This window comes from Pecten maximus, chromosome 2 (genome assembly GCF_902652985.1).
Source record: "Pecten maximus chromosome 2, xPecMax1.1, whole genome shotgun sequence".
Classification (NCBI taxonomy): domain Eukaryota; kingdom Metazoa; phylum Mollusca; class Bivalvia; order Pectinida; family Pectinidae; genus Pecten; species Pecten maximus.
In genome coordinates this window covers 6,342,383-6,367,093 of record NC_047016.1, presented here as the reverse complement: position 1 = coordinate 6,367,093, position 24,711 = coordinate 6,342,383, and the positions used below count along the sequence as shown (strand labels likewise).

The 24,711-nt window shown below is 34.4% G+C and overlaps 1 protein-coding gene across 2 annotated transcripts; it reads right to left on the bottom strand.

Annotated features, from left to right (window-relative positions):
* Positions 1 to 530: 530 nt before the first annotated feature.
* LOC117315169 lies at positions 531 to 22,562 on the bottom strand. Of its 2 annotated transcripts, XM_033869316.1 has the most exons (28): positions 22,459 to 22,562; positions 21,542 to 21,603; positions 21,136 to 21,192; positions 20,756 to 20,870; positions 16,490 to 16,545; positions 16,116 to 16,169; positions 15,628 to 15,730; positions 15,096 to 15,157; positions 14,784 to 14,837; positions 14,232 to 14,328; positions 12,630 to 12,697; positions 11,467 to 11,523; positions 11,071 to 11,170; positions 10,253 to 10,458; positions 9,161 to 9,275; positions 8,836 to 8,957; positions 8,221 to 8,308; positions 7,792 to 7,874; positions 6,994 to 7,053; positions 6,385 to 6,520; positions 5,299 to 5,364; positions 5,057 to 5,140; positions 4,546 to 4,629; positions 3,877 to 3,972; positions 3,081 to 3,143; positions 2,478 to 2,609; positions 2,153 to 2,224; positions 531 to 703 (listed from the first exon to the last, which is right to left on the bottom strand). In XM_033869316.1, the coding sequence occupies exons 1-28, from the start codon at positions 22,529 to 22,531 to the stop codon at positions 564 to 566; spliced, it is 2,505 nt and encodes an 834-aa protein (XP_033725207.1). In that variant the 5' UTR covers positions 22,532 to 22,562; the 3' UTR covers positions 531 to 563. The 2 variants fall into 2 exon arrangements, with proteins under 2 accessions (XP_033725207.1, XP_033725214.1); XM_033869323.1 differs by lacking the exon at positions 3,877 to 3,972.
* Positions 22,563 to 24,711: the final 2,149 nt, after the last annotated feature.

Sequence of the window (24,711 nt, the reverse complement as noted above, 5' to 3'; positions counted from 1 at the left end):
TTGATTATGTTAGGTATTAGTAATAAATGATAGTTGATTATGTTAGGTATTAGTAATAAATGATAGTTGATTATGTTAGGTATTAGTAATAAACGATAGTTGATTATGTTAGGTATAAGCAATAAACGATAGTTGATTATGTTAGGTATAAGCAATAAATGATAGTTGATTATGTTATTATATTGCAATGGAGCTGTTACGTGAACTTGACATAGTATTGGTATATCGGTGCAGCAGAGCATCTATAACAAATATCTAATCATCCCTTGTCCACTTCTTATTCGCATGCATAGACAGACTCATATGCACGCACACAAACACACAAACACATATCATAATATATATATATGTGTGTGTGTGTAAATAAAAGCGGTTTCATACCGACGATCCACTCCCTACGGGTAAAAACACAGACGTACGCACGCAAACACAGACGCCCACACAGACCCGCACGAACGCACGCACACACACATACAAATTCATGGTACGATGGGAACTAAATCATATACCAAAATTAAAATGAAAACTAATTAAAACATGAAGTGTTTTTATTAAACCGTATATTACACAAGCATAAACTCGTCACAAAAGTCGCAGGTCTTAGCGCAGGTAACTACGGCCATATGATGAAGGTTTGGATCTGTTGTTGGACATAACGCTCCCTGCATACGTACACAGCTATCGGGGTCGGTATCAATACACACTGCAATAGAACAAACATGTAGAAATAAAAATCACATATTTTGAATATTTGATTTTATTTTGAATTCATCACATGTCTGACAAAATTTCAGCTGTAATGTATGTATATTGGAAAGGTCTAAATGGGACTTCTAGTTATATAGATATATACTTTTAAATGTCGTTTTGTGATGATTTGGTATATAGGTAACGTATGTGATACATTAAGTTACATGATTCTTGGACATTGAGACAATGCCAATCATTCAAGGAGACTCCAAGAAATACTCGAAATGTGCGTAATCCCAAGATTTCATTTTTATTAAAGTTTCTAGTACTACTATCACAAACATGGAGTAAGGTCAGGACAACCACCGCGCAACTCTCAACTGATTGGTATTACCATGGGGAAGTTTCGGATTAGTTAGGTCTGCACAACCACCGCACAACTCTCAACTGATTGTTATTACCATGGGGAAGTTTCGAATTAGTTAGGTCAGGGCAGCCACTATACAACTCTCAACTGATTGGTATTACCATGGGGACGTTTCGGATTAGTTAGGTCTGCACAACCACCGCACAACTCTCAACTGATTGTTATTACCATGGGGAAGTTTCGAATTAGTTAGGTCAGGGCAGACACTACACAACTCTCAACTGATTGGTATTACCATGGGGAAGTTTCCAATTAGTTAGGTCAGGGCAGCCACTACACAACTCTCAACTGATTGGTATTACCATGGGGAAGTTTCCAATTAGTTAGGTCAGGACAGCCACTACACAACTCTCAACTGATTGGTATTACCATGGGGAAGTTTATATTAGTTAGGTCAGGACAGCCACTACACAACTCCTAATAAGTCAGGGTGGGAAAACCACCGCACAAGTTTCAACCGATTCGTATTACCGTGGGGAAATTCTGGATTGATCAGGCAAGGACACCGCACAACCCTCAAATATTTTGTATCATCATGGGGGGAGTTTCAGATTAGTTTGGTCAGGATAACTACCGCACAACCCCCAAATAATCTATATTACCTGGGGGAAAATACGGATAAGTTAAGTATATTTTTTTATTACCGCGGGGAAGTTTTGGATAAGTCAGGTCAAGACAACCACTACACAACCCTCAGCTGATTGATATTACCGTGGGGAAGTTTCGAATAATTCAGGTGAAGACAACCACTACACAACTCTCAACTGAATGCTATTAACCGTGGGATGGTTTTCAGATGAGTTAGGTCAGGATGATCACCGCCCAACTCCGAACTGACTGATATTGCCCTGGGATGGTTTCGGGTTAGTTAGGTGAGCAAAACGGCGAATCAATTTTCAACTGATTGTACTCATAATTGTCGCAAAACACTGTGTAAGAACATGGCATTAGGGAGGCAACCTATGAAAAATTCTTTCATTAGACTCAACGTAAAAGTTCAAAGTGATAATGGAGTAATCAATATTTGAGGTATACCTTTCTGTGTCGTTGTGACCTTGGGTGTTGTGGTTGGAACCGGAGGCGCCGGTGTGGTTGTTGTGTCTAATTCTGTACAACATAATCATTTTTATGTACATGAGTTGATGAGCACACGATAAGATAAAACATAACTGTTATTTCTTAATTCATTGCAAAAGAATATATTTTGGAAGACTAAATTTATTTACTCGAATTTTACCTGTCATGTTTCCAAATGTCTCTTAACATTAATATGAATGTAAGTTTTTGAAAGAAACAAATCGTGTAACATTATTCATACTTATTTCACATTTTATGGTAGATAATTGAGTTTGTTACGTACGTAAGTACTCATCACAAAAGCCACATGATTTAGCACAGGTAACGACAGCCAAATGGTGAATGTTCGTGTCGTTGGCTGTGCACAGGGCTGCATGCATGGTTTGGCAGTTAGCAGGGTCCTTATCAGCGCACACTAAATTAAATATTTTTTTCATATAATATCAATATGAAGACAAACTTAATTGACATGGATGCGATAACATGTATCAACGGGATATATTCAATGTTTTTAAGATTTATCATAACTAAGACATGGACTAATGCTAGAGGCTTCTTTCAGAGTTTCGTGTAATGATTGTTTAAGCGATTGGTCAGATGCTTCTTTTTCATTTTTACACTTTTACCACGAGAGCATAGGAATAATATATAACGCTGCATTATTAGAATGAAGTAAAATCGGCCTATCGACAAAAGCATGGATAAGACCTCTCCAGCAACTCTTCAGACCAACTAGAGCATTAACGACATCTTAACAAGAAGTGTGCAAACGGCGAATCCCATTAGAAGTAGCTTGGCTTCACGACTTGTTTAAGTCGACCCAAAAATTCCAAGATTTAGAGGACTTGTTAAATTCCACCTAACACATATTTCTGCTATTAAATACCTTTTGGTGTTGGAGCCATCGGTGTTGATGTAACTACAGGTGCCCTTGTGGAAGAAAAGCCGCCTAGGATACACAACATATAACGTTATTGTAGATGGTGGTATCAATTAAATTGTGTTATAACAGGTTATAGCGAAATAACAAATAAAGTGTATCTACACAAAACTGTAGTATTACTTCGAGAGAGAAAACAACGGTAAAAAATTATCAGAATACAATAGCACAATACGTGTTCTTGTCATCAGCAAACTGCGTCAGTGATTAGACACCTGTATGGAAATCTGCAGAGATTCAAAAGTTTATACGTTATGTCAAGGAGGGTTAACATGGGTGTCCATCTTTTCTTTGTAGAATATTTATAGAGCTGCTTTATGCTGTGAACTAGGTTCAAAAACTCTTTGACACTCTCCTTAACTTTGAAATATGCGTGCATTAATACAATACCCCTTCAAAACTGGTTAATTTCATGCACTGGACAGATTTATCGAAAACATGTATATGAAAGTGATTTCCTAGGTACCCACTAATAGAATGATTCATAAAAATGTAGAGAGGGAGCCCTTGGGATAAACATTATATTTGGAGAGAAATTTATATAAGTTGGTTCTGGAACATTATGTACCTATAATTTCATCAGACTGGTAGATGTTGATTCGAGCTTGCAAATATTTAGATGCATGTGCGCACCTAAAATTGTAACGATTTGAATAGTGATTTATCAGCATGACCATTTATAGTGGTGATAATTGTCAATTGCATGGCGATAAACACTGAAAACTGTTTAAAACGTACACACCGCCACACTTAATTGACCTCCGATCACAAATAGGGCACAACTTTACGTCATATGTCGCGCATCCTGATGGACAAGATAGGTCAAACGGAGGGCAACCTAAAAGTAGATATACAGTGCTATGGTGAACGTCTTACCCTTTTTACAAACGATTTCTTTCATTTTATGATAATGATGCTCCCATATCTCTCGTTAAATACAAATCCAATCATTTAAATGTTTGAAAAGAGAATAATGTACATTTGACTGTTATGTCAACTTGAAGGCGATTTCAGTAAAAATCAGTACATTATGAAACTAAAGAAATAACGAAAAACTATTTTTCTATTTATAGCTGTGGGTGGGCTTAACTTTAAGACCAGAAAAAACAAACACATAATTTAATTCACTAATTAACGTTGAATAAGACAGTTATGTATGAGGTTGGTTTTTCTACTACAAATAGGTTACCAGATGGGAAAATCCTAGTATGGCTACAGAACCACAGCACAATCAAAATGATATCTTCATGTCAGGCGATGGAAGTCCTATTGAGCTTTGTTTGATAAATTGACCAGCTCTCCTTGCGAGCCCGCTTTTTTCCGAGTGAAATATTTGAAGCTCTAGTAACCTATTATTTGACTAAATGTTTCACTTCCGGTGATTTTACAAACACTACTACTGTTGTTTTACCTGGTGTTGGCTGTGGTGTTTGCCGAACTGTGGTAGTATCCAACATTGATGGACCATGCATTGTAGGCGCAATGGTTGTCTTAACTAAACAAAGATCGGTTAACATCAATATCATGACTAAATGACGTGAATCAAACCATAATTCAAGGATGTAACAAAACGTGTAAACAAGCAGAGGTTTCCACAAAAGCTTCTTAAACAAAGGAGAATAATAGGTGTTCCGGAAGAGTCAGTTTCTTTTACTTTGTCGAGTACGTTATGTTACAGAGTGATATAAAAATGCTGTAATTTTTTTATTTCATATTTGTCAAGTACATATATCCTGTATCATAGCATGAAACACCCTGTATCAAATACTTGATTTCCATTAGGTACATTGTAAATGTATTGAGTAATGCACAACGAAACACGTTATGACTTTTTCAAAATGTACAACACGCTAATTAATATATAATCTCTTATTTGGTTGTCATATTAAACATTTCGATATGTATTTTTCATATTTTTTTACCTATTGATGGCTGTGATGATTGCTGAACTGCAGTAGTATCCAACATTGATGGATCTTGTGTTGAATGCGCAACAGTAGTCATATCTGAACACACAAAAAATACCAAAACAAGATAACTTCTAAATCAAGCTTCTATCCCTAACTTGTAAAACGAAGCCAAAATATGAACACGACATATATACAAACGGATATGAACGTAAAAGTTCAAAGTGATAATTGAGTAATCATTGTTTGAGGTATACCTTTCTGCGTCGTTGTGACTTTGGGAGCTGTGGTTGGAACCGGAGGCGCCGGTGTGGTTGCTGTGTCTAAGGCAAAATATGAATTTACAAAACATATATACGAGGGCTGATTGATGTGTTGTGAGCCTCATATTGAAGGATTTTAATTTTATCGGACATATTGTATTATTTTTCAACATAATCCCCTTCAGTATCTATAAACTTGCCAGCGGCGTTTAAGGGCCTCAATACCACTTTTATAGAACTCTATTTCATGGCGTTTCAGAAAGACATCTACTGTATGTATGACGTCATCACCGCCCTAAAAGAGCTGTTTTCAGTTTTGCAGATAGATGAAAGTCTTATTAAGCGAGGTCAGGTGAATAAGGCTGATTGATGCTCAATCAATTTAAGATTAGCACGCGATAGTGTGGCCTAGTGTGCTTCTTGTCTTTTTAAGTTCTTGAACTGTCAGAAGTCTTGGTACCCATCGGGCCATTGTAAGGTCCTCAGTCAGAATGGAATATACACTTTTGTGTAAAATGCAAACTGTACTGGCTATATATCTTTCTATGACTCTCTGTAAGTCATAACAATATCATGAACATTATTGACCGTTTCGGGGGTTGCAAAATTGTAAAAAGTCAGAGAACGTAAAAAAGAACTTCCTTTAGTACATCCTTCAATACGAGACTGGCAACATATCGATCATTCCTCGTACACAAGGAAATATGAATCCTTCTTTGTTTGGACTTCAACAAAAAAGATTTTAGACTTAAGCATAGAAAGATACTGAAATTGGGGATCATTTATTTGTTGATTTATTTATTTATTTTCGTCATAAATCCAAGGACAGCTACAGGACAGACTTTAAGTCAAATAAATATTAATATGTTATCCTTGTTTCATTCTCTGCCATACACAACGTATAGTATATACTGGAGATCACTACACCAAACACATTAACCACATAGGAACTAGTATGCAGTGTAATATACATGAAGTTCTAGGTAATGACTCATCGCTGGAACGAAAGTTACAGAATGATAAAACTACTGAGTGAAACTGATGAGTATTTGTAGCTGTGGGCTTGATATACCAACTCACCAACACTTTGTCTAAACGCCTGCCTTATACAGTCTATGTCATTTTTCTGGCAGCAGGTTTGACACGCCGTTGTATTATCGAGAGGTGATGACGTAGAACACACGCCACTGTTTTTGTTTGCGATTGCTGTACAATCCTATCAACATAGATAATTCGTTTAAAAACAAACTTTTGTTACTTTTAACTGCCGTGTTCTTATAAACCATTAATATACAATAGAAATATATATATATTAAAACGTTCGTCACTTTTGAATGTCTGTCGTATAATTAATTATAAACCATTGATATACAATAGAAATATAAAATTAAAAAAAAAGAAAGAAAGAAAACCAACAAAAAACGTTCGTCACGTTTTAATGCCTGTTGTATAAACCTCTAATATATAATAGAAATGTTTAGAAAACAATTATTCGTTATCTATGAACGTCTGTCGTATACGTATTAACCATTGATATATAATAGAAATGTATGAACGAAATCAATATACGAAATAAATGTTTAGAAATCAAACGTTCGTTATTTTTGAACGTCTATCGTATAATCATAAACCTTTAATATACAATAGAAATGTTTAAAAACAAGGGTTGCTTCAATAGAGCTGACTCACCTGCATGCTACTGCTACATCCTACAGTAAACCCTTTATTTGTCTCTTTGACAGAACATCCCTGAATTGAAAATAAATGTGAATAATAACCATACAGAAGAATGCCGACGTTAAACTATCCATTATCCAGTATTGGACAGCGTAAAATGTTCGGTGCTTTTACCTGCTATCGGGTTGTACTTAAATAAAAGGTCTTTAACATACATTGTGATATTAAAATATCATTTAACAAAATACTGTTTGAGGCAAAATGGTTGATGATATACCAGATTGTGCGGTGTACAAAAAAAAGTGCACAACGTCCCGTGAAAATTGTAATATGCGCTGAGGATTTAAATTCACTCGCTATATTTGTGGTTATTAAATATTATAGAAAAAAATATCTGTACACTTAATTAAAGTAGCAAATGTAAACTTTATGTATATCAACTTATATTAATCATGCTTGTTGGTCCGTATTAAAGCGCACGAAGGGTATTACTTTAGGAGGATACTGGAGTGCCCAGGGAAACCCAACTTGGTCGGGCAATGACCCTTGCCTTACAACGTGCGAACGATCGGGGAATGGATTATGGTAATACTTTCCATATAGTATATAATATAAGCGAATGTACAAATAAAAACATTGATAGACCTATTAAAAAAAGCGTTTAAGGGGTTGGTTCGCGAATGAAAGTTAATACTCGCCACACGTTCTTGCCACGAAATATTAGCGAAGGTATACAGGAATACAACAATAACACTTGATTCTTGTCATATTGAACTCAGTTAATTAATGTGTAACTATACAATTACGTACCTCATTGTTTCCAATACATGTTATCGTGTTAGCGAGACAGTTGTCCTCGGAGCTGTCAGTACATCGGGGACACACAAATGAAGCTATAACAGACAGTAAAAACAACCACTTGTCAGAACGCTCTCCTTTCAAGCATCAGCCCACGATATATTATTACGGAGAAGTAAACTCTTCTTCTCGCAAAATGTTTCTTAAAGATACGTTGAACAAATACATCATTCTAATATCTCATTACTCACGAATTGAAAGAATTGAGAGGAAAATCTTCTACACCATGGTCCTATAACCATATCAATACCATATAAACCTACACCATGGTCCTATAACCATATAAATACCATATCAACATTATGTTGCTATTCTCACAAACAAAGCAAGTACATGTATCGTTTTTCTTATTTCTATTGTTATATAAATATGACACGTTACCTTGGTTTAATTGTTTGATTGTACTACCGACACAGTAGTTATCACTGCAACAGACAACTGTCGAACCCTGCTGGTGACAATTCGGCGACTGTGGAGACAATATCATATCAAAGATTTTTTGTCTTTTACCGGTGACAGTATGAGTAAAATTCCGGGACAATATTGAGTCATTACAATAATTTCTGATTAACGGATATCCTGAGGTTATGTTGAGTCAATGTATAAAAGTTCCGTGTGAGGGAAGCACATACTACAAAATTCCGATGAATTGCATAAACATACGTGTCTAAATATAGTAGTTATGACTAAAATAAGTTTGCCGGTAGTCCCGTTCTCCAGGTAGACCACTGTATATCTACCTCTTATCATCCATTGTCACACCTACACTATTGGAGACTATTTTAGAAATTATATCATAATTCAATAAAATATTACGACAAATATTCTCTCGAATTTCTATTAGACATACTGACATACGGACTAATTTATGGACATAGATTATAGGAACGAATCAAACACTGTTATGTCTATAAGATTGTATAAGTAATCAGTTTGACATAACTCCGCCGATTTTCAATGGATACCAAATGTTATTGCATTAATCAGTTAACTCACACATTTTGTCGACAACATTCCGTTCTTAGCCTCAAACATGCATGTTTCTCCAACAGAACACAAATGGTCACCATGGCAATCCCCTAGGAATTGGTTGTTACACATAGGACATGTCAGATGACCTTAAAATACAGGAAGAGTAATCTTTAAGTGCTGCATTAGAGCAATCAAACAGGTTTTATTATATATTATTGAAAATGAAATAATCGATTGATTTTATTTATCGAAAATATTCAAATAGAGGCTTCGCTTTGTCCCTATGTGTGTCCGATACAAACTCCTGTTAATGAGGGGAGATAACTTTGTCATAGGTGTGAGTACGTGCCTTGTGAGCTGTTATGAACAGCATTAGATGTACAGTTATCAGTTGCACAGCAAAGGGTGTGTGGTTGTGTCGGGTGTCTGGCATCTTCGATTTTGTCTCTGGCACACTGCAAAATCTGAGGAGTAAGATTGTTAAAACAAAATGAATAATTAAGTTCATGGTAATGGTTAAGGTTAGCATTGTCTTTATGGACATGTCTATACATGTAAAATGGCCAATATTTTAGGAATAAGTGTAACCTGGGTATATATTATATATTCAGGTCATGGGGTCACCGGTAGATGTAGTAATACATGTATCGTGAGCATGTGAGCGTGCGATTGGCTAAACCATCCCATTCTTCTTTTCCCGCCACCTGTCCAACATTCACCTGTACAGGTATCACTCTTGCGATACCTGCCCAGGTAAACAGACATGTAATCGTTAACACTCGCAGGATCCCTGGTAAGTCACTCTTATTTTCCTCTAACATATTTTATCTATTTATGATCAATTGTAAGATAATGTGTGTGAGAGGAATGTTAGTAAGAGTGTAATCGTATTTTATTATATTGTTTTAGGTCTCTAACAGGACAATAAATAATATTTAACAAACTGAATACTCGTCAGTGTGGTATTAGTTACATAAGCATTTTTGTTCTGTATTTTCATCTTGTGCTATCGTTTAAGTAATAAAGTATTGACTGTGCTTGCTTTTGGGAGAATTGTATATCTTTTCAACGACAGCCTGTTCCGCTCAGGCGTTGGGAAACATGTAAAGCCTCGAGTGAACACATATTCATACAGCAAACCAGAATTTATAGAAAGCAGGCATACAGTTGTTATTGCTATGGGTGATCTAGCAATTTGACTTGTCTTAGAGAGTTCTATCTATTATAAGTAACGTTCTACTTCTCTCTTGTGTAAGAGACTTAAAAAACATTTTGAAATGTGGTTTGTTTTCGGGTTGATTCCGTTTTATCTAAAAAAAACTCGACAGTTGGAATATAGAGGTAAACACGTATAAAAATGGATGATGAATAGATAACGTGTGATGTTAAACATGATACTGATTCTCACCTCATATCTGTAATGTAATGTATCATTACTTACTGACTTGCACTCTGTAGACACTGCTCCCTGAAGGCTTTCTTTTATCTTACATACTTCATTGGCACCACATGTTAAATGGTCGTGAACACAAGTGTTGCTTCCAACATCACTACACTGGGAACATTTCAGGCCATTGACAAATATGCCATTGTTGTTACTCGTGACATTGTTGCTAGACGTGGCAGTGCTGTTAGCGTGATGTATACCTTGAAGGCAGAGACATTTACAACATTTTCATTGTATACTAACTGCTTAAAGTGATGAGAATACGCAAGATAATTGTCAGACTTTCATCCATCACAAAAAAATGATCAGGCGTTTCGCGATGGTAAACGATTCCCGCTTCTTCGACAACACTCGTTATCGCAACGTGTATACATTGACGTTGTCTGGACATTGAAATGCAAATGGCTGTTATGAAGAATATAACTTCAATGAGACTTCTGTATATAGTAAGAAGACTGTTTAAGACAAATAGTTAAACTGTGTATAGTTTGAGTCTTTTTTAGATTTAGAAGCTTTTACCTCAAATTCAGCTGTTGAACTTTCCACCCTCAAAAGTATTGCTTTGTTCAGAGGTATAATAAGGGCATGTTTGATAAATGAAATACGATGTATCATGTTTACAATATATTTTAAACAACATCTATTTGCATTTCCAGGTAAAGGTAATCAACGTGATTGTTTCATATCAGGCCAAATTATTGTCTATTACTATACACATACTTACATGCAATCAACGGTTTAGCAAATTACAGACAGTTCTGTTCCATTGCACCAATGTAGCAGTGATTTACAAGTATATGTTGTTTATCTACCTGTCATCGTCGATATGCAGGTGTCGTGTTGACAGCAGCACCCGTGTCCGTATGTGTCGTGTACAACTGAACACAGCTTATGGTGGCGATCCAAACATTGCTGAGAACAGTTATCACAATATTCACCACTAATAAAACAACTAGGAACGATACATGTTACATTTGCGATTCCATGTAAAATCATAGTATAAATATCAAAAATTCTTGGACAAAAAGTCACAATGTGATAAAAGTATTTACTTCAGAGAAAGTAGTATGAATTACTCAATCGTCCAGTGGATTATCTGTTAAAGGGTGTTATTTTTCATCTGATATTAAGTTCTTGCCGTTTGTTTTGATTTGTAAAAATAAGTTCTGATTTACATGATTCGTCGTATATGTGGTAGTATTGCTTACCCTTTCTTCGACACATTCTCCATAGAGGTGACCTTCCTCGTGATAGAGCCTACAGTACTGTGGTTAAAAACAAATCAACATTACTATGATACCTCAATTGATACATTCACTATTCAATACAATCTTAATTCATTTAACGACAATTACGAAGTACTGAAGTACCCGTAGATAGCGTGGTCGGACAGGTGACATTCTTTACATACCGTCGGGGAATTAATCCCCGGCCTCCTACGTTTTTTTCTTTGGCATGTTATAAGCATATTTTCTGCTATCTACTGAGCTTAATCCCCTGGTGGATTATGATGATACAGCAGTATATCTACCTGGGATATTTTATAGGGTAGACACGTCTGCATGTTATTTCATTGATGTTGTTAATTTACTCATTTTACTTGTTTTATACCCTACGGAACGGAATTGGCAGAGAACAGCTTAGATATAATTATCTTTCTGATATAACCATCAATAAGTAACTATTTCAAATTGATTAAGGAATTATCATATTATTTATAAAAGCTGATGTACACTAACTTAAACAATTGTAAATCTATTTGTTGGCTTTTTGTCCCTATCCGTGTATGGCGAGTGTGTTATGCATATGGACTGTTTTGGCCTGTATCTGTTGGGGATGACACTTTAAACATCACTAAATAGTTATGCACAGCAGTTTATGTTATAGAAATGTTTATTGTCTTGTATTTTTCACTGATAACGTGATAGTCTATTAAATATCTCAAATGAAGTTCCCGTAGAGGAAGAGTTACTACCATAAAGAACATTGAACAAGTCTGTTTAATTCAGAGGGTAACATTCTCTAAATCAAACTATAATAGCATTGTGTATATATGTATTTGTATTACCACCTGTTGTCACCTTAAGGAGAAGACTAAGATAGATTATGTCTGATGTCTAATCCTACTGACTTAGCTCTTATGTAAGTAAAATTTGTTAAAATTGAAATAAAAGGACGAGCGTGTTACCATTATGCCACCCTAACACCGTTATCAAATACAATAATCAAATTAAGAAAAAACATTATCGGAACACAGGCAATTCGCAACGTGCCGTAACAATTGGCCTCAATACTGGGGATAAATCGTTTCAGACAATGCTTATAAATTAGTTAATAATGTTTTGGATTAAGACAAACATGTATGAGTTACCGGTCTGTCACCGTCCTTATTACAGATGTGGCGGCCACAAGCCAACGAAGATTGTTGAGCTGATGTACCTGTTGATGTAAAACAGCAATATCAAGAGTTAATACCTGTGTCCTTATTATACATTGTACTAAAAAATAAATTGATAAGTTATAAATAAACATTGTGTAAAATATTGGATTAGCTACTAAGAAGCCTAAACAACATTTATTACTGCTTAGAAGTCCAAGCAATACTAATTATTTCTCAGAAGCCTTAGCAGAACATGAATAACGACCCCCATCATAAGCATTGAAGAATACTTACTACCAGTCAGAAGCCTAAACAGCACTGATCACCAATCAGAAACGCGAACAATGATAACCACCAATTAGAAACGCGAACAAAGATAACCACCAATCAGAAACCTGAACAATAATAACCACTAATAAGAAATCTGAACAATAATAACCACTAATAAGAAATCTGAACAATAATAACCACTAATAAAAAAAACCTGAACAATAATAACCACTAATAAGAAATCTGAACAATAATTAACACTGTTGCGGCGCCTAAAACAAACAAAACCACCAATCAGAAGTCCCATTTAATCTAATCACAAATGAAAAGCCTCAACAATAATACCCACTAATCAGGAGCCTGAAAATACTAATCACTGTTAACTAGCTCATCAACACAACTAGAAATGAGAAGTAAAACGATGCTTGCCACCATGAACATAAACAAAACAAATCACTACTCAAAAACATAAACAATACTAATCACTAATCACAAACATAAACAATACTAATCACTAATCACAATCATAAAGAAAACAAATCACTAATCACAAACAAAAACAATACTAACCACTAATCACAAACATAAACAATGCTAATCACCAATCACAAACATAAAGAAAACAAATCACTAATCACAAACATAAACAATGCTAATCACCAATCACAAACATAAACAATACTAATCACTAATCACAATCATAACGAAAACAAATCACTAATCACAAACAAAAACTACTAACCACTAATCACAAACATAAACAATACTAATCACTAATCAGAAACATAAACAATACTAATCACTAATCACAAACATAAACAATGCGAAGCACGAAGCAGAAACAGAAACAAGACGAACGAAGGAGCACAAACAGAAACAAGACGAAGCACCAAGCACAAACAGAAACAAGACGAACCACGAAGCACAAACAGAAACAAGACGAAGCACCAAGCACTAAACAGAAACAAGACGAAGCACGAAGCAGAAACAGAAACAAGACGAACGAAGGAGCACAAACAGAAACAAGACGAAGCACCAAGCACAAACAGAAACAAGACGAAGCACGAAGCACAAACATAAACAATACTAATCACCAATCACAAACAAAAACAATACTAATCACTAATCACAAACATAAACACTACTAACCACCAATCACATACATAAACAATACTAATCACCAATCACAAACATAAACAATACTAATCACTAATCACAAACATAAACAATACTAATCACTAATCACAAACATAAACACTACTAATCACTAATCACATACATAAACAATACTAACCACTAATCACAAACATAAACAATACTAACCACTGGTCAAACTGTCAATACAGTGCTGATCCGTGCAGCAACACTCGTGTTCATGGCCATGATGCGCTGCGGTGCATTTTGTATGGTGATGACATTGCTTGAAAATATTAAATTGGTTACAGGATTGTTTTGAATGGAGATCGTCATTAATGATCATCACTGTAGTTTTGATAAATGTATCACGTTCATGCTTAAAGCTTACGTATATATCTATATCCAATCACATATTGATTAACGATTATTGAATAAACAAATAGGTGCATATGTATATATAGACACCAAGTCCAAAACTTTAATAATAATTAAAAAGAAAACGTAACAAAAACGATATTCTTGTATCGCATAACATTAAAAACATTCCATGACAATATATTGACTATCTTACAGACCACATCGTAAGGCAATGTTGCGTCATTATTGTGTTTAACGTGATTATGATTATGTTGTGCTTGGCTACGAATATTAAACTTGTATATGAAATACCAGGTTACAAAGTATGAGTAAGTGTTCATGACAATATGAACACTGAATAGTCTATAAAGATATATCAACCTCTGCGGGCTCACACCTGCCGGTCAATTCGTGTCCCTTTGTGACAATACAACTCTGTAAATAACACAACATTATAATATATAATATACATTTATATATCCATATCAAAATCATTCTCGAAATAATCTAAATTCCTAACTTATTCCATCAAAAAAGTTCAAGAGCAAAGAGAGTATAGTAGCTAACGGTATCGATCAAAGTAAAACCATGATGGTAAGGTTGAGGTGATATTTGAAACATATATTGACCTGAAGCCTTCAGTTCAGACAAATAAAACGTTTTTAAAGAGAAAAGCCAAAATACAATAATTACCGATTTAAATGAATCGCAATGGTGTCCAAAGCAGGTCAAATGTGGCAACAAAGACTGGGCAGCTTCATTATAGAAAATATAATATTGGCTTAAATAACATTATATCAAACGTTAACAAAAAAGTTCTTATAAGACCATATTATAACATACTCTAGTACACCCAGTAGAACTTAGTATTACATAGTTGTAAACAGAAGTACATAGTAATACATACAGTGGTATATACACTAGTACATATTAGTACATACTGTAGTAGATAGTAGTAAATATAGTTGTACATACAGTAGTACATATAATAGTACACACAGTAGTACATTCATTATTACATAGTATTACATACAGTAGTATATTTAGTAGTACATATTAGTACACAGTACTAAAAGAAATAAAAATAAAATGAAATCATAAAAGTTGCAACCTATCCTGGAGTAAAATTTGACTTATTTATTATGGTAGTAAGTCCTTCATTTCAAAGTGTTTTAACATATAAAAAAATAGTTCCCAGTTAATAGAGGACTGTATCTATACCAACCTTTTAAGTTGTCAATACAAGTTTGGTCTCTACAGCAGCATTCGTGGTGGGGTCCATGCAAATGCTGGCTGCTGGCAGTGCATGTATCATGGTCTCTGCATACCTATATTGAAATAGAAGATCTATACAACGTAAATAATTGAATGGGTGTAGGAAATAATTCAGCTTGTCATTGTATTCGAATCTTTATCATGAACGATCCAACCGACAAAAAGTGTAGCGATATTTGGATACTCATTACGAAAAGTTCTAAAAGCCATGTACCGTTGTTAAAATGACGAATCACAATGAAATAGACACATGTAATACGAACCAAGCTGAATTATCTTATTATGACATATATTTTCTGTGAAGAAAATGTTAAGTGAGGAAATGGAAGTGTGATCCGACTAGTAAAGAAGACTATATTCATATCTTGAAACAATAATACAATGACTCGTACACGTGGATATCTTGACTATATGAATAGTAAGGAATATTGTACTAACGTGGTCATCCTCACATCGTCCGTTCATCTCGTGATCCATGTTCACGAGACAGGTCTGTAAACAACAAATATTTAAGCAAGGCTTGAATATCAATGGAAATCGTATAAACAAAACATACTAACTACAAGCTCAGAAAGGCGTTGCCTTCTTATGACAAGAATTCATGATATGGCTAAAGGCAATAGCATACTAATCCTACTAGTTATTCTTGTATTGAACAACCACAGCTTTTTTAACTTCAATATCACTTTTCTGAATATGTAATCGGCGATGCATATGTATATTATCTTATTTTGAAGGAAACATGGAACATATCCTCTGAACAAAAAATCATTTGTTGTGCTGCTTGTAAATGTGTGATGAATAGAAATTACCGATCTGTGTGCGTCACATTGATGTCCGAAACAGTTCAAACTCGCTGCCATCGTACCTTCAACATTATAAAAATGGACATACAATAATTGGAACCTTTAAAAAAATTAGATACAGTAGATGAAAATAATTAATCATACATCTGTTTTGTCTGTTTAGAACTCGTCAGTGAGGCTCTGAATACCATACTGCTTCGTCTTTCTAAGGTCTGTAATGCTAGGGATATCATACCGCTGTTTCGTCTTTCTAAGTTCTGTAATGCTAGGGATATCAAGTTCTGTAAGGCTAGGGATATCATACCGCTGTTTCGTCTTTCTAAGTTCTGTAATGCTAGGGATATCAAGTTCTGTAAGGCTAGGGATATCATACCGCTGTTTCGTCTTTCTAAGTTCTGTAATGCTAGGGATATCATACCGCTGTTTCGTCTTTCTAAGGTCTGTAATGCTAGGGATATCAGGTTCTGTAAGGCTAGGGATATCATACCGCTGTTTCGTCTTTCAAGAGTCTGTAAGACTAGGGATATCATACCGCTGTTTCGTCTTTCTAGAGTCTGGAAGGCTAGGGATATCATACCGCTGTTTCGTCTTCAAGAGTCTGTAAGACTAGGGATATCATACCGCTGTTTCGTCTTCAAGAGTCTGTAAGACTAGGGATATCATACCGCTGTTTCGTCTTTCTAAGGTATGTATATTGGTATTAAATGCATGACATGTATTCGTAGTCATTTAAAAAAAAACCCAGCGGTGTTTGATGATACTGAATTCAGTATTACCGCATATCTAAGATAAAACTATAAAACTGGTAGTTAACATATACAAGATCTTACTAAAAGAGATTCTAAAAAAACTACCTTTCATCAAAGGAAAAAAATAAATTGATTTAATCTTCTTGCATGATATTTCTTCATATGACAATGCGGACGTATTCGAATTGTAGCAGACAAAAAAGACCAATAGAGTAAGGCCTGCCATTGGAATATCACGTAGAACATCAGAGGATATTTCAGTAAAAGACATCATACACAAAACCATAATAATTTAGATACAAAATAAATGTTATACAAATGATAATGATAATATTTCTATAAATAGAAGTTCAAATATTCTAATTATCAAAACAAGTGCAAAAAATAAAATATCTTTCTAATTTACAAGCGATATTTGTAATTGTATCGTCCATAAAAGTATTCAAAGTCAATATTTTTTTAATTACAAATGTGTTCTTCATACAGATAAAAAACATCTAAAGAAAATTGAAGCAGAAGGCATAACTAATTGGCCTAGTACACATTACACCGGGAAACTTGTGTAACAAACATAAACAATGTCTGCATTTGACTCACAAGATGAGGACGAACCTATTTTATTTGCGATATATTATATTTCATTATAGACTACCAAAATATTTGAGTTTCATTCATCTTTCTTTTATAACTCACTCGCCTTACACGTAATCAATAAATAAAGGAACAGCTTCCCGTTTTTTGATAAAGCTAACACATACATGCCAGCAGAGGACAAAGTGAATGTTAGAAAGTTTAGGATTGTCTCTCCTCCAATATGATATGACGCATTCAGAAGAGTTCAGCAATTCACCTTGGCCAAACTGACCTAGGATACCGGTAATCTAGTAAACATATTGACCTATATTGGTCCTGCTGATAAGACATTTATTCTCACAGATGACGTCGCCAAGGGCAGGGTCAAGTATTCCATTTCTTAGTTCTCTAGTTGTCACGATTTTAAACTTCCTCTGAGATGGTCAAAGTCAAGACGTCAACTTTTCGAACGTAGAGAGACCAACCTACCTAATAGACATGTGTGACCTTCGGAGATACATTGTATATCTGAACAATATATATATTGTTGACAAAGCAGATGGTTATAGTAGTTCAGTGGGGGTAGCACCTGTATGATGCAGTTCTAATCGTAATTAGGCATACATGGTTAATATTATATTAAAGTCGATTCTACTTTATAAGCACTTCTGTAATTGAAAATGTAATGTAGTGGCTTAACATGAATAAGATTGAAATAACAATATATTATATACAATGCTACATCATACTTGATGCGGACACGTCTTTATTAACTCCAATGACTGTTTAGTGACTATACAGGTCTAAAGTATGATCTTCGAAGTAACCATGATATTTGTAAAATTTGTGGAAACACTTAGAGCTGGGTTAATGATTCAAATTGTCGATTAGATGTGTCATTTACTTCCGTGTTTTCCTTCACGCAATAGCACTTCTGATAAAACCCATTAAAATGATGGCGCAGTCTAAATATATACCTCAACGACGGCAGAACGAAAAATAATCTTAAGTAGTATTTTAAAGTTTGTGAATATAAAAGTTTTGACATGAAACAAACAATTAAAATTGTATTGGATTATTATACCTTAAGTACAAGCAGAGTCATTCTCTTCTAGTATTCGACATCTTATTCGCGGTTCCGTGCCTACACTATACCATCATGATAAAGAGAAAGACAGAAAAAGATGGCCTATTGTTAAGCTAGTCTTTGACCTTTGATACCTTAGTTCACAACGTATCCAATAAGGTTAACTGACAAAAACTCATAATTTATCACATCTATTTTAGGTTACCTGACATATCAAAAACTCATAATGTATCACATCTATTTTATACGACAGTTTGAAAATCATTATACATATCATAATAACACAAAAACTACTTCAATAACAGCAGGGACTTTTAATAAAGATTACCTTCAAATGACTTTTTGTTCCTGACCATAATGCCATATACACATTGACATTATTTTCATAACATATACGAGGTCATACAATGGCAGATCCTATTATAAAATAATAAATAACGAATTAAGAAGAAGAAGAAAAAAGCAATTAAACTGAAAATACATCAAAGTTAACATTTTTCTGTGACAGACGGATGCTTATTTTGAACTATGGCTTTTATTTAGATGTTTATACATGCTGCTCAAACTGAGGGACTAGTTTCTGATAAATTGACCTATGCCTGACCCAGTCAAGATCGTGACACCTACTAATAGTTGTAACTAATTCACTGGATAAGATACTCTCCCTGAGATAGTTACCTGAGATAGTTACCTGATCCATTTCCGTTGGTTACCTGTTTCAGTGAAAGTCTTCTCTGACATAACAATGCAATCACTTAATATGTCACCATATTTTTAGGTCACAATATATACTGTATATATATATTCCTGGGGGTTATATATATATGCAACCCTCTGGAGATATCTAATCTGCAATTTGAAACTAATAAATAATGAGGAATGACTTTTGTTAAAGTAAAATATTCTCTTTGATATGTTTTCAGTCTGTCACAGTAAAATGCAGGATCAGTTAAAAATTTCAAGAGACTGTATAATTTCCAATATCAATTTGAGTTTATTTGAATTAAACATTTTAAAAATTGTATTAATTTAACTCTATAGGTACCTTATGTATGTTCCATTAGGATGTATAACAAATCACAACATAGTGTATCTATTTAAATATAACACATTCAAACAAATTATGCATATTTAATTATGTATAACACATTAAAAAACATACATATTTAATAATGTATGACAAATTAAAACAACACATACATATTTAATGTATCACATAAAACATAACATACATATTTAATGATCTTTAACATGTTAAAGCAGCAGATACATATTTAATGATCTTTAACATGTTAAAGCAGCAGATACATATTTAATGATCTTTAACATGTTAAAGCAGCAGATACATATTTAATGATCTTTAACATGTTAAAGCAGCAGATACATATTTAATGATATATGACATATTAAAACAACACATACATATTTCATGATATGCAACACATTCAAACAATACAAACATCCGATAAAGCATCATAATAGAATAGAATAATAAAAAATAAACATGTCATTTTCTTTAAAAAAAAAAATGAAATATACACATCGTTCAGCATTTGTTTTAGTGGCAGACAATCGGGTATTTTTTTCTGCCAACGTAAGATATGACAGTAAATTAGGTTTTTTAAGCATGCTTTGGCAGTTCGCATTGAAGTATGGAACGATGCAGGTATTTCGCTATCGAACACTTTCAATCTTGACATCATGAACCCCTGTCATGATCCACAAAGAAAGTTCGAGTAACATGTTAAGGGTACATTATCTTTATTGTTATAACGAGTCAGTACCGACTCTGGCGTATTGTATTTCATTCACAAAAATATATACAAGCAGAAATTCTAAAACATTTTTTATGAATATACTAACCAGTACCAGTGCTGAAGCTGTCGACACACTGCTGGGACGCACAGCAACATTCTTCATGTCCACGGCCGTGGCCGGGGCCATGGGTATCGTTACAACTCCAAAGATGATTGCAATGCTTCAAAAAAAAAAAAAAAAAATATTGTAACAGAGTATGTTATCGCCAATGTTCCAATGTAATACCCATTACTAACATTTTAGCAAAAAATACATTCCATGTAAGATACGTATTTACTAAAGGCTGCATTTTCACAAAACAATACGGATCCACTACTGGGATTTGATTTTGGGATTTTAAAACATTAAGTTATCCAATGCTGAAACTCGTTGTGTTACATAAGTGGGGATAATATCATACATATAAGGAATTGGTCGTCACTAACCTCCCGCTCTTCACAGTATCCCTTAAGGCTGCCATGTTCCTCGTAAACGATACATGTCTGTCGACAGTTAAAACATATCAGTGTAACGATGGTATCCTGTTAATCCTGTTTATCATACAGACGACAGAACAGTTTATTACAATATCATGACGTTTTTTTTTTTTTTTGTATGTATAAGAATAAAAAGACCATAGCAAGGATCACGTGACATCTTTCACATCTAAAATTAAGTTTATTACATGCTGCCGTAACGCTTATAAGAAGTTGATTTGATAGATTTATCAATACTCTTATGTTATGCATAAAATACACATTTCAAAATAATTGGAATGAGATATAATAAACAACCATTTATATGTAAAGTTGATATATAGGGCATTATAGGATATTGAAGTTTGAGATATACCGATTCATGGCTATGACACAATTTCCCGAAGCATGATATATGTACAGCAGCACACCCAATACCTGTAATGGTAGAAATAGTCAAGTAAGACTTCGTCGAGAAAACACCATTATCAACAGCAATAATGAAATATGGCAAATATACAAGAACAACTCGATAGCTATTTGTCTAACAATTAGCTGTTAATTAGAGAACATAAAGCGAGCTCAACGTTAATCATGTCATCCCTCTTTTCACTGTTCAACAAAACATTGAAAAAGCAATTATTCAATTTGTGACGTTAACAAATCTGAATATAACATTGAAGATAGATACGGTATTGTAATATGACGTAGACTAAACTTTAAAATTGAGGACCCATTCTTTGTAATGGCAAGGTAGAATTACAGCTTTTCAGTGTATGCTAATAGTTTCGGTTTCATCCTCATAATAAAGGATGGCTTGAAATGTAAACTTTATTTTACAGAAACACCCACGTTTGACAGGTGACCCCATACCTTTTCAGTCCGATCGGGGAATCGATTCTCTGCCGCCGAGGTTAAAGGCGGGTACGTTACCACTGTGCCAAAATATGGCTTAGACAGATGAGAAATCACGGATCAGAACCATTTCAAACTGTGGCTTTTGACATTTTTTAAATTCATTTTTCCAAAAAAAAAAAAGTGTTTTGGCCTGAAAATTGCATATGATCAAATGATTTGTACAGTTCTCAATTTAGTAATACAGATAGAGGATGGCTACATTTTCACACCTTCAGACAAATGACCAGTAATAAGGTGTATTCTGAGGTGTATTCAGCTAAACGGCACACACAAGTCCATAACTGGTCGTGATATGCAAAAATCAATTAACAAAACTATACCAACAACCTGAAGAATCTGATGAATGATAGTAATTATAATGTAAAAAAGACTTACTTAAGCAGCAATATAACACGATCGCTAGAAAAATCTTCATATTTTTGTTTCGACTTCTCAGGTCTGTGAGCATTAACAGTCAATTCCTTTCCTCTCTGTCCTTTTACAGAGACAACAGATCGTTATCAGATGACCTCCAACAAGGTTGCGATTTGCATAAAAGTGCCTTTTGACTTGCCTACATAAAGTTGTGGATAAGTAAGTGCGTAACATGGAAGAATGTATGCCAAGGTTGTTAAATTCAACAATAAAAATAATACTGTAAAAAGCTGCCAGGGCTGCAAAGCGTAACACAAATGATTTAACAGAAGACACTCCTATTATTGATCCCATTGCTTTTGGTCTTTGTCTACACCATTAAATCTAATCTAATCATATCCAGAATTGTTTTCCTCTTATGGTGAGGAATACGTTTCATTGTAAGGAACGTATTCAAAACTAAGCTAGCACATTGAATATCCTAAAATTGACGCTTGGTAAACACAACAAAATTAGAAAAAAAACTTGAACCTCTTTCATAGAAAGTTACATGTATATAATGCATTTCTTTCCAACTTGCATCGTCAATCAACGGCATCAACTGTCGACTTTTCTACCTCCGGCTTATCACGCAATTATGTCTTTGACAATGATAATAATTTCTGGAACCAACATCCAGATCATCCGTCTGTCTCACGTAGGTGTGTCCAGCTGTTATCGGTACGAACTCAGGAACCTATCTTCCTTGTAACGTGTAATATAGTGACGCATGAAAAAATATAATGATAATAATAAAACTACAAATTTCCTCAAATGTTTCTGACCGTGATTTAAAAACTAGATCCATTTCAGCAAACATATCACAATATCGATAATGAAATTGGAAAGAGAGTAGAAATATTCGGAGGATATAAGTTTGCAGACAATTTAAAAATGAGATCAATAGAATGTTTGACTGATTCACTGTATGACGGCAGAGAAATCTCCACATAATGATATGTCTTTGTTTTTACCATTAACTAATAAACGTGGCCACCCATGCATTACCTTCTCCACCTACACGTAACCATAACCACCCACTCATAAGTCCTTAATTCTAGTAATCAGCTATAATCTTACCAGGAGCTGCTCAAGTTTGTTGTTATAATCAACGCATCAGACCAATAGAACCTTGTTGGTTGCAAGGTTACGGACTTATTACTTCTTCTTCTTCTTTTTTTTCCAGCATGTTGCAATATATGGCATTATATTAAAGACTTCGTCACATCATGACATCGAAGTTTAGCTACACGAGGTGTTTAAACATAAGCATTCTCCTTTTCAAGGGAAGGCTATTCATACCGTAATGGATTCTCACTTTTTGCGTAACAGTATGCTATGCTATGAGAAGGTAGATTGATGGTCGTGTCTATGAAATCAGTTATTAGCACAAAGCGTTTATGTTTCCTGTTTAACTCAATAACATTAACAGTAAACGAGACAGCAAACGTGTGGAAATCGAGAAGTTGTGTAAAAATCATCAAAATGGGCCTTAAATGCTAAGATGAAAAAGCGGAGGGGAACTTTTAACACCTTAGCAAATTTTCTATACTGAAGAATTTTAAATATGAAATATGAGTTTACAGTTGTTACGAGACTCGTCCTGTCTCGAGTAGGTTCACAATCAAGAGTACCCTCATTAAAAAGAGACCTTCTTTCTAATTCAGAAGTGGCAAATCGAGATCAAATATCAACAAGAAATTTCTATTTGCATAGAGATCCTTTAAAACGTGCATATCTAGGTCAAATCCTGGGTAGTACACACTCTCAAACTGACAACAAGGGAGTGACCACAAAATCACTAGACATATCAACTGGTATCGGACTTCTTATCATGCAAGAAAATACAATATTTCCGAGATATTATTATGTGCATCTTAACTTCCTCATCGCTATAAGCGTTATGTTCCGTCAGCAGTCGATCTCAGTCAGGAAAATCGTCATAATGAAAACCAAAATATCGAAGCTGCTTAAACAATAAAACACCTTAGGTATAGGGAGTAGGGATGTTACCATCTGGAAATGGAAAATTGTCCATTGAGAAATTGAAATCACAACTGTTTAATTGTTCTCTATCCTGTTGATAACTATTTATGTAAAGATTAAGGCAGGCTGCTTTTTGCATCTGATGAACCAAGCCATTTGTCAAAATATTGAAAAAATACATAAAAACTGTGGACTATGCGATACTTGTCAAATCAAAGTAAACTTTTTTTGTGTTTCCTTGGTGTACTA